General features: G+C 37.9%; 3 protein-coding genes across 3 annotated transcripts in view; 2 read left to right on the top strand and 1 right to left on the bottom strand.

Annotated features, from left to right (window-relative positions):
- LOC134745352 (multidrug resistance-associated protein 1) overlaps window positions 1-3,124 on the bottom strand; it is a 118,590-nt gene extending 115,466 nt beyond the window's left edge. The window contains exon 1 of the mRNA XM_063679379.1: window positions 2,701-3,124. Coding sequence (XP_063535449.1) covers window positions 2,701-2,748 — 48 coding nt within the window. The 5' untranslated portion in view covers window positions 2,749-3,124. The remainder of the gene's footprint in view (window positions 1-2,700) is intronic.
- LOC134745124 (magnetosome-associated protein MamJ-like) overlaps window positions 1-12,180 on the top strand; it is a 298,423-nt gene that overhangs the window by 184,494 nt on the left and 101,749 nt on the right. The window lies entirely within an intron of this gene.
- Window positions 3,513-11,671, top strand: LOC134745271 (splicing factor U2af 38 kDa subunit). The gene is made up of 5 exons (XM_063679266.1): window positions 3,513-3,784; window positions 6,684-6,838; window positions 8,107-8,264; window positions 8,878-9,077; window positions 9,646-11,671. Exons 1-5 carry the CDS (start codon window positions 3,741-3,743, stop codon window positions 9,821-9,823), a joined length of 735 nt encoding a protein of 244 aa, XP_063535336.1. The 5' UTR covers window positions 3,513-3,740; the 3' UTR covers window positions 9,824-11,671.

Genomic DNA, 12,180 nt, shown 5'->3' with positions numbered 1-12,180 from the left:
GTAAAGAACTATTTTGTGTAGTTTGTTTTCAAAACTTTAGACCCAGTAACTTCGGAGATAAAGGGGGGGGGGGGGTCATTTTTTGTCTATTTTGTTTAATAACGATTTATTTTAAAATTATAAATATTGGCATTCTTAAACTAAAGGTCTTTCATTTGATATGTAACATGATAGTTTGAAAAACTTTATTTTTTAATGTTCTCATTTACCCCTAAAATTAAAATTAATTTTAAAATTCATTTGTTTACATTACATGTCCGTCTTTGGGTCACAAATTTACATATGTATACCAAAGTTCAATTTTATTGGCCCAGTAGTTTTGGAGAAAATAGGCTGTGACAGATGACAGACAGACAGACAAACGAGTGATCCTATAAGGGTTCGGTTTTTTCCTTTTGAGGTACGGAACCCTAATAATGATGATATTCCCACGTAATGATTGAGAAAACTTCGAACTTCGAAAAATAACACATTTGTAGTAGTATATGAAGCTAGTAGGTACTTTAATTTTATAAGTTAACTATTAATGGCATTCTATGTACTTAGAATATACATAGAATATAACTACCCCCTTTATATAGCCTTTATAGACTACTCGAAAGCCTTCGATAGCATTACACATAGCTCTATCTGGCGAGCTCTGAAAACATGTAAAATCAACAAAACATACATAAACATCCTAATAAACATCTATAGCCAAAGTGTAAGCCGAGTAAAAATGGAAAGGAAAGGAGAGGAGATAGCTATAGGCAAAGGGGTCCGACAAGGAGATCCACTCTCGCCGAAATTGTTTATAGCAGTGCTAGAAGAAGTTTTTAAGAACATGCAGTGGAAGAATAAAGGAATTAGTATACTGGATAAACGTCTGACCCATCTACGCTTTGCAGATGATATTATAATCTTTGCAGAATCTGCGACCCAACTAGAAGACATGATGAATACCCTTGACAAGGAGAGCAAGAAAGTAGGACTGCACATGAACACATCTAAGACAAAAGCTATGACCAACAGTCGAAGAAGATCAATAAATGTGGCAGGGACTGAAATTGATTATGTTAATGAATACATTTACTTGGGAAAACACATATCCTTTAGCCCATCTAACAACGAGGAAGAAGTGGACAGACGCATAAACACAGCCTGGAAAAAGTTTTGGTCCCAGAAGGAAATCCTGAAAGGCGAATACAGCATAGCCCACAAGAAAATCGTTATGGACACCTGTATCCTGCCAAGTCTAACTTACGGAAGCCAAACTTGGACATACACAAATAAAGTGCGTAAAGCTATAACGACCTGTCAAAGATCGATGGAGAGAAGTCTATTAAATATAAGAAAAATACAGAAAATTAGAAGCGAAATAATACGTCAAAAGACCAAACTTACAGACGCTCTTCAACAAACTCTTCATCTAAAATGGCAATGGGCAGGTCATGTATCCAGATATCGGGACAAAAGATGGACACTGGAAGCAACAAAGTGGACTGGACCTGTAGGACGGAGGCGCTCAGGAAGGCCCAAAAAGAAATGGATAGACGACATCTCCTCCGTCGCAGGAAAAGACTGGCTCCAAAAAGCCCAAGACAGGGATGAGTGGAGAAAAAGTGAGGAGGCTTTTACCCAGCAGTTGGGATCTGCAGTCAGCCCCAAAACAAAGCCAAAGTAAAAACACAAAAACAAGAAAAAAACTTGACTGTAGAACAAACAAAGCTTAAATAATAATTAATGGCATTATTTATATTTATTTATTACAGATAAAAAAAAAACCGTACGGAACCCCTAAAATCAGTTTTTTTAGACTGCCTTTTCCAATTTCCATTGTGGTTCTTGAGATTGGCACGGTAACAATAATAAGCAATAGAAAAAGTGCATAAGCTATTGTATAATTATGATTTACGTTCTTCAGAAACATTAAGAAGTACATTCAAAAGTACCTACTAAATTATTTATCTTCATAAGACTATATTTAGCGCCCTGAATCAGAACAAAAGTAACTATACCTCGTTGTTTTACACGACTGCCCAAAAAAAGGAGTGTATTGTTTTCAGGGTACATGTTTGTATGTGAGTTTCTTTATTTAGCATTAGAAAAATGGTAATCTTGACGTGTCTTTTTATTGAAAAAAGCTTTTCAAAATATAGTAACTATTGAAATAAAACTATGAAAACGGATTATATCGCGTATATTGAATTTATAATACATCCCGACGTTTCGAACTCTTTACAGCGTTCGTGGTCAACGGGTGACACCCGTTGACCACGAACGCTGTAAAGAGTTCGAAACGTCGGGATGTATTATAAATTCAATATACGCGATAATCCGTTTTCATAGTTTTATTTCATGAGTAACTATCGCGGTAACCGAAGACAATATTATATAGTAACTATTATTATTATATGAAAGTAAAAGAATGTAAATGATCATAATATGCTATACAATTGTTACATATTTGCTTTAACTTGAATATGACACGTCAAGATTGTTTACCATTTCTCTAATGCTAAAAAAACGAGGATAGTGCACAGTTGTATTTATTTCGCTCAGAAACGTTATTCAGAAACATTGTAAACATTCTTATAATTTTTTTTAATGAAAGTTATAATCATCATGGCAATGTTTCCGTTAACTTACTGTCGGTAGTTGAAAGTATACATTAAAAATATTTCGAACAAACACGACTACCCGAAATAAATAAGGACTTACCCAAAACTTGGAGCCGCAAAATCTGTCAAGCGGAGACTCGAAAGACATTGTCACTTGTTACGTGAGCGTGGAACCAGTTATCTCCCATAGATTTGCAACGAGAAATCTAACGGCCGTTCATATAAAACTTATCCGAAAATTACTCTCGCACTAGATGTTTAACTTTTTTTACACTCAACACATGTGATAACTGCCAAAACGGCGACCCTTATTTATCAACTATTAGCTGCACAACACGTTAGCGGGTGATGTATATATTTTTGTTCTAAAATTTAAAGAATGTTGAAGGTGCTGTATGGTCGATTACAACATTGTGTAGCGCCCACGAAAACCGCACAACGCGACGACGACGAGACAACACGAACACGACTCACGCAGCGTGACAGAAGGAAGTCAAGAAAGAGCAAGCAAGAGGAAAAAAATCGGAAATGTTGCAATACTCATATGGATTCGGTTTCTGGTATCTATCAAAATATCTATAGAATTAACAAGTTTTTATTTTGTACAAGTTAACCAAATAATTGTATTTATTTATGTTTAATTCGCTGCATATAATAAATTAATAAAGATTGATATGAATTTACTGACCTGTCCTTTTTCACCGCGATACATTGCGCCATTTAATCGATTGATTGAATTCGTTGCAACTGAGTAGTCGACAATGTATCGATAATTGGTGAAGTCTGTAGAGCCCATTAGAGCTCTAATGTTGGCAATCATGATATTTCCTGCAAAGTTCTAGCAAATCTATGCTCCATCACCGACAGCTTTTTAATTTTTATATTTTTTATTTCTTATCTATGTAATGCAATGCCACAATGGCGGACAGAGGCGCGATTGCCGCTAATGTTCTTTTTTGTTGAGCGAAACACTAGTTTTGTCTTTTCAGCACTATAAGGTACGGCGGTTTGTTCAGCAGGTCAATATAAACAAAGTGATATAATAAGAACTGAAACCATTATAGCGTTTCATAGTAATTTTGTTGTGCATCGTTCTCTACACAAGCTAAGCATTACAGCCGTCATCAACGGCGTTTTACCATGGCCGAGTATCTAGCTGCTATCTTTGGTACAGAAAAAGACAAGTAAGTGCAATAATTTGTAACCTAAATACCTACCAAGCTATATCTAATGTTTCTGATTATTTTGTATTGTACGGTCCGTAGAGGTTATGATCAAACTTCATTTTCATTATGAACACCAGAAAGCCTACGTTGACCCTTCAGTTATCGTCAAACAGGATTTTTTGTAACAGTATAGACTGTATGCGGACAGTTCTTGATACTGTTTAGACAAAATCTGTGTAACATCATTATTATCTGTAGTACTTAAACTTTCCAATTTTCATATAAAATAACCTATCAAATCAACTAAAACGTTCGAAAGTTTATCATTTATACTTGTTTGTCTAGCTGGGCACTAGCAACTAGGGCTCCCGGTATCCGTGTTACACGCCGAAACGAATACCCGTGTTCTTAAGCCCGGCGGTACTAAGAACCCGGTTTACACGGAACCGCCGGGATTCGAAAACGTTTCGAAGGAACGTTCCCAAGAAACGTATCTCAGACACGTATCTCCGTTTACACGGGTACTTAAGACCGTTCCGAACGGGTCTGAATACTCCGAACCAGTTTGAGCCAATGTACAATGGTAACAAGGTTCACTTTCCACTATTATTATGTTGACTTCAGATGAATTCGTTTGTCTACGATTTTTAAAGTAAAACTTTTATTCTATCGTCCCAATTTATTAAGTTAACATTAAAACCGCGATTTTAATACCGTAATTCGAATTAATTTCCGAAATTTTTTAGTTAAATGCCTACAATCCGAAAAGTTTCACTTGCATCGTGGTTTCATAAAACCGCACAATTACTTTTTTTAAATTGTTTTTAACCGTATTGATAAAACATAGGTACTGAGCCATCTTCTTATGTTTAATAGTAGGTATATATCATTTTTATTTTAAACTATTTATATCATTTAATAAAACCGATTGCTTCTAAGCTAATTACATAAATTTGATATCGATCATAGTTTTTTTTTATAATTACATTATGGTATTGTATTTTTTCATTAATAATAGGTGTGCAGACAGAATACAATATTCATTAAAAATAACAGTTTAATTATTTCGTGGTTATTTTTATCTCAGGTGTATTACTGTTTTGCGAAAACAACAAACCTGCCAACGGCGCAAAAAAAGTTAGGTACACAAAAGCGGGATTATCGAGTAATCATGCTCAAATGAAAAGCAGAACTTTACCCAAGAACCATAAAAACCCATACTACCTTGGATAACTTGCGATAATATTGCTAATTACATTAAGATAGATCTTTAAATTGGTAATCATTCATAATTCACTTTCTCACTAGCGTTCAGGTAATAAACTTAAATGGTCCATCCATCCATTGTTTTCCAATATCCTTTTGTTTGTCATAAAACATGTAGGTTCCCAAACTATTATCACAAGTGTCACCGCGAATTATAAGCTTTATGTCGTTGTAATAAGGTCAAAACATCTGCACAAGAAAATGTTTTCCATTGTTTTGTAGCCGCGCCGCACTAAAAAGCGTTTTATTATGGTAAGAGGTACCTAGAGCAAAAACAATTAGAATTTATTGAGACGGTGCAATTTTATCTAGTTGATTTAAAATGTTTATTAATAACTAGCGACCCGCCCCGGCTTTGCATGGAGAGTCAAGCATAATAAAATACATTCTGTAACAAGTATTCACATCGGAAGCCCAATAATACTAAGACTTCCATCCACCTGTCTGTCACCACTCACTAGGCTGTATCTCATGAACCGTGATAGCTAGACAGTTAAAATTTTTACACATGTATTTCTGTTGCCGCTATAACAACTAAAATTTAAAATTAAAATTTGTACGGAACCTTCGGTGGGCGAGTCCGACTCGCACTTGTCCGGTTTTTTTAGAAGTTAATAATGGGTTAATTATTCTTAAAATATAGACAGACAGCCATCGCGCACTTTTTTGTAGACTTTTTTCCACCATACATTGTGTCGTTATATCTCAAATAGATTGGGCAGCGTTTCCGATTAAGCTCCTGGCCAGCGTGATTTTTTCTAACTTCATTAGCAAACATCGTCATACTTCTACCAATTTAAACAAAACCTTCACAAAATATACGCATAAACATTCCCAAAGAAAAACTTCATTCATAGGTGAGGTCTGGTTATCGCGAACATACAGACAGACATACGGACGCGGCGGGGGACTTTGTTTTATAAGGTGTATTTACACTACATTATATGACAAGAAATATAATTTCATATCATGTTCTCAAATTAAACTAAAAATAAAGAAGCAAGTTAAAAATTTATTTTTTTATAAATACTTACCTAATGCCAATTTCGAACATTAGTTTGACTTCCTGCCTACATACTGAACTCGATGGTTCTATTTTTTTTTTTAAATAGGTACTAGCAGGTTTTTATTTTATTTTATTGCTAACCCGCAACGTAAAAAAAAGTAGCTATTTAAAGTGCTATATAAAATACTACTTTGATAAGAAGCGTGAATACTTAATACCTATTGCAAGCAAAAACTAGCTGCTCAAGAAAGGGTTTTCTTAACCGTTTATTAAATTTCGACTCTATGACCCCACGGAATAAGGTTAAATATGACAGAAACTCGTCATGAATCTTTTGTCTATTCATTTGTAGCTGGCGTTCGTTCCTTCGCTACTATCGTCAAGGACGTGTCCGGAGCCACGGATAAATAAGATACGTATCTTAGAATACCCGTTTATCCGTGTACACGGGTCTTAACTACACGTTTCTTAATTAAACGTGCGGAACGGGCCAGAAAACCGTTTACGTATTATTCGGAGACGGGTATTCGAAACGTGTAAACGAAACACGGATTCGACCGCGAGCCCTACTAGCAACCATACTTAAGAAGAGTGCAGTTAATGGTCATTTCAAAAATTAAATTACTACAAATCTTTGTGTTACAGGGTCAACTGCTCCTTTTATTTCAAAATTGGAGCGTGCCGTCATGGAGACAGGTGCTCTCGGATTCATAACAAGCCAACTTTCTCGCAAACAGTGTTGCTGCAAAACCTTTATGTGAATCCTCAAAACTCTGCAAAGTCTGCCGATGGCAGCCATTGTAAGTAATAATGTTTAAACTTAAGAAAAACTCTATAATGATAATTTTCTTTAGTATAAAGCCTCAGTGACGCTGATGAGTATCCAGGGGCATATCCAATAGGGCTTGCAGCACATTATTGAGCTTCCAAGACAATGAGCAACGAGCACTAAGTCTGCTCATGTTTGACTTTGCATTTGCACTCATACACAAGCTTAATTGAATAACCTCTCATCTATGGCGGGTTCACACTGGATGCGCTTTGCACGTTGCTCTGATGTTTGAGAGAGACAACGCTATGTGCGTATTATAGCGACATCTCACAAATCGGAGCGACGTGTGAACCGCATACAGTGTGATAACTGCCTATACCACTTTTCAACAACAGAGTGGTTTAGTCAAGTATCTTTAAGAGTCCCTGGCAAATTCGACCGAATTTTACCTTCCCATACAAACGGAGTTTCGTTCTCATTTTAAAACTATGTGTTGGATTATAATGAAACTTTGCACATACAATGATAATATCTATGTCTGTAATTAGTTTATATAGCTCCAGTTTATAAAACAAACGAAATAGAGCAAAAACACGTTTTTGTATGAAAAACTTAAATTTGCTGTATTTTTTAGCTATGGTATCTGAAGCTACATAAACTGATTACAGATATAGATATACCTTATCCTATTGCAAGTACAAAGTTTCAGAGCAAACTAGCTACTCGTTTTAAAATGAGAGTGTAACTACTTTAATATGGAGAACCGAGCTTGCCGACCCTTAACAAGAGGTTAGGGTTCCGTCCCCTGCTTGTGGCAATAAGTTTCTAAGAACTAGTAAAAAGAGAGTATTACTTGTCTTTTTGAAGGAACCTTGTATTCGTCTGCAGAAAATCTGCTTCAACTGTGTGCTTAGTTTTATTCAGATACTAATGATATAATACACAATTTTGGGAACAAATCAAATTATAATTTTAAGTAGTCACACTACTATTATTATTATTACGAGCCTATTGTGTCCCACTGCTGGGCAAAGGCCTCCCCCCTCTTCACACTTCACACTACTATACATACATAAATTATAAACTCAAATAGTTGCCTGCCAAAATTAAGTAGGGGTAGAAAAGGGCTAAAAAGAGAGAGAGATGCCTAGGGGTTCAAGGCGTTAGCCCGGATTGCTAAAGACGCCGGTTCGAATCCAGCCTTCACCACTGGAGGGCTTCGTCACTTTTTCTTTAATATATGACATCTATTTCAGTCAAATGATAATGTTATTTATTATTCTTGTTCTGTTACAGTGGTGGTAGCAAATGTGTCCGATGAGGAGATGCAGGAGCACTACGACAATTTCTTTGAAGATGTGTTTGTAGAATGCGAAGACAAATATGGAGAGATTGAGGAAATGAATGTTTGTGACAATTTAGGAGATCACCTAGTCGGGAATGTTTATATTAAAGTGAGTATTAAATATAGTCTGATTTTATTTGGCCTTCTATTAATTTATTTTACTGGTAAGGAGACTCTTTCAAATTCATCGAATGTCACAATGTTAACCTTTCAAATGCTCGTGTCAAGAAATTGCTATTTAAATAGCAATCTAGACAACTTCATGTTTAAGTTGAATAAATATGAAGCAGATCTGCTCCTAAGCATACCAGAGGTTTGTACAGTAAGCAGCAGAAGTTGCTAAGCAGGCGAGGTGTCCAAATTACCTTGACACACTCTTATTCTCTTAACAATAAAGTCGCGTCAAGTACATTTTGAACACCTCGCCCGCTTAGCAACTTCTGCTGCTGACTGTATATACCCTGTATAACTGTATTTCCATGTACATGTATTTAACGCTAAAATAATCTGAATCTGAAAACAAGAAGAAAAGATTTCTCATTTTAAATGATTTTATTACACAAATGGCATTGTATATTGTATAAAATATGCCTAGTTAAGAGCTTGTTCAACCATCTCCAAGTATAACCTCAATGACTACTGAGTTACTGACTATGACTATGTACTTTTGTTCCATCAGTCAAAGCACTTCGTTCCTATGAATAATTTATATGATTTTGCAGTTTCGTCGCGAAGAAGACGCGGAGAAGGCAGTGAACGACCTCAACAACCGTTGGTTTGGCGGCCGTCCCGTCTACGCGGAGCTGTCCCCCGTCACGGACTTCCGCGAGGCTTGCTGTCGCCAGTACGAGATGGGCGAGTGCACCCGCTCCGGGTTCTGCAACTTTATGCACCTTAAGCCTATCTCCAGGGAACTCAGGAGGTGAGTCGGGGAGTCTCCAGTCTGTATATCATACTTCCGCGAGGCAAACGTGCAACTAGGTAAACTTAAAGATTCGTTTAAAAACTATTCGGCCATATACATATACTCCCTTACTCGTAAGCTACTAATACAATATGGAAATTTATATTCCGAAATAAATTATTATTTAATTTTAATTAAACTTTATGGGCCCTATTTAGTTAAATTATGCTTTATCCCTTTCTTACAAATACATAAGTAAAAATTACAGATAAAGACGAAACGATTTGTAGCTAATTCGGGCCAGGAACGTGTTTATGAATAGCCGGGTCCACACAGAGGGAGCATACGCGCGAGGCAATTTCCTCGTGCACAATACGGCCAGTGTGCCTCGGGCGAGGCACGCATGTTGTATCGACATTTTTAGATGTGCCTCGCGCGCGCCGCCTCGGCCGAGGCACGTCTGCACTCTTCGTTTTGTGTGCGAATGCTCGCTGTGTGGACCCGGCTAATGAGGCCAACTGTCGTCTCTTTTTGCACGAGTCCCGGGAGTTTGCCATATTACAACTGACTTGTCTTTTATTTCCAGATACCTATACTCCCGTCGCAAGGGCGGGCGGCGCTCGCGCAGCCGCTCGCCGAAGGAGCGGGAGCGGGAGCGGGAGCGCCGCCCGCGCCGCTCGCGCAGCCGCGAGCGCGGCGCCGGCGCCGGCGGCGGCCAGGGCCGCAGGGACGCGCCGCGCAACTCCCGAGCGGGCCGCTACTGACCCGCCCCCGCCCGCCCCGCCGAGACACACGAGCCCCGCTCCCGCACCTGAACCAGCTGTGACATCACCTATGTTGGTGGGCCTATTGCCTAATATAATACTATTAGTGATTTTGTATGTAAAATCACTAGTAGTATAGTATGAATCTTCTCAAATTATTTTTACGTCTCTGACTAATCTGTTAAACAAAAGCCATTGTTTCTTTTATGTGAGCGATCGGCCATTGTGTGCCACAATGGCACGCGCCGTCGCACGCGCACAGACACAATGGCCGACCGCTCGCACAAAAGAAACGATGGCTTTTGTTTAACAGATTAGATTAGAGTCTTAGACGTAAAAATCATTTGAGAAGATTAATACTATATTAGCTTGTATTTTATTATGCAATTCGGCCGTGTTGACCCGATTGAGTGTGAGCGTTTGTGACCAAACTGTGAAAAAAATCTTCCATCTGATACTTTAAGATTTTTGGTTACTTCGGAAACGTATCCTTAAGAAATTGGTTGACAGAAACGACCCCGCGACCCTGATGAAAGTGAGACAATAAGGTAATGTTCCCACGGTATATTTCAGCCTTTGGTGAGGTTACAAACTGCTCAGTTCACACTGTAGAGGGCACTAAAAGAGAAACATTCGTTTGACACGTTCGTGTTATCTTTCCCACCATTTACCATCATGAAAACGGGGCATACCGATATATATCATAACATCGATCGAATACAAAGGGCAGTCGAAGGATCCAAATTTACGTAGATACGGAAAATCTATGTTTAATAAATTCAATTTAAGGGGCCGCAGTCCAACGCGATAATCCGACCAGGTTAGCAAATAGCTATCCATCAAGATCTATGATGCATGAAATCGCAAGAAATCGAAAGGCATATTCTGCCATCCGGAATCATGTGGGCCACATAGGAGGTCATGACCCACAGTACTGAGAAGAACGAAGCAAGGAAGGATGTGTAACAACTCTGTCAAATTGAATATCCGGTGGCCTCGAATTCCTAATCAAATCATTATTTGAAGATTTTTTTAGTTCATTTGGTGAAGTGTCTTGTGTGGTTCGAAAATCGAGTATCAATAGTTTGATTGCTTTGTTTGGTGTTGCCTACATCCTATTTTCTACTATTAAGTCTAAGTAAAAAGAAACATTTACTCGCTTTTCGAAAAGATAAAGACATTAAGGAGCAGGACTTTCCCAATAAGGCCGAATTTCCTTTCTGAATTGGAGGGTCAGATGGCAGTCGCTTCGTAAAAAAACCAATTGTTTTGTTGGTATTAAGTTGCCCAAGTTAGCCGTTGCAAAAAAGCCACGAAGCCTCGAGAAGATGATGGCATGTTTTTAGGGTTCCGTACCCAAAGGGTAAAAACGGGACCCTATTACTAAAACTCTTCTGTCCGTCTGTCACAAGGCTGTATCTCATGAACCGTGATAGCTAGACAGTTGAAATTTTCACAGATGATGTATTTCTGTTGCCGCTATAACAACAAAATACTAAAAAGTGCGGAACCCTCGATGTGCGATTCCGACTCGCACTTGGCCGGTTTTTTTTTTTTTCAAATATCTATCAGTTACATTATTTTGTATACAACACCAACAAAATAACCAAGCTAATGATATTAAAAAGAGTTAAAAGCAGTGGTTACTGATGTGCATACTGCAATGTCGCACAGAGAAGTAATCTTACCTTATTTTTATCTTGTCTTTTATTAAGACTTGTCTGTCACAGTGCGGTTGCAGTACCTATCTAAGATAGTTTATATTTGTGTAAGAAATTGTAACATTTAATAATAACTATAAGAATTCATTCCTTATTATTTATTTTTTGAATTTCCTATTCCTTTATGCGTTTAACCTTTTTGACCCAAATGACGGATATATTCGCACCCTAGGTCCAACGCCGAAGACATGCCGAAGACGGATTAATCCGTCACAGACCACAGAGCAACATAGACCTACGTACATAAGCATAAAGTTCAACTTCAGTTTTGACACGGCGTCGAAAAGGTTAAATGTGACAGGGCATCATTCTGATTCTAAATTAAAGTTAATGAAGATAATACGGTCCTTTGCGCCACGAGGTATAGCTTGATCGAAAGTGATAGCTGGACTTTAAAATAGGGACTGTGCGCGTTGGTGGGATGCCATCTTGTGGCCTGAATCGGAAACGTGTACATTGACACTTCACGCCAAAGCAAGTGCTGCCATCTACCGTTCTTGTACGTTTTCTTGTGCATAGTAGGTTCTGCCATCTTGTGGGCATTGGAAGCATAAATTTCACATTACGCCTCGCGCAAAGATAGATATAACTCCGTAATAGATGGATACAGTTTAAGGAAAAAACGTGCCTCGAAAA

This window comes from Cydia strobilella, chromosome 1, assembly GCF_947568885.1.
Source record: "Cydia strobilella chromosome 1, ilCydStro3.1, whole genome shotgun sequence".
In the NCBI taxonomy this organism is placed as follows: Eukaryota; Metazoa; Arthropoda; class Insecta; order Lepidoptera; family Tortricidae; genus Cydia; species Cydia strobilella.
This window is presented reverse-complemented; position numbering and strand designations above follow the sequence as displayed.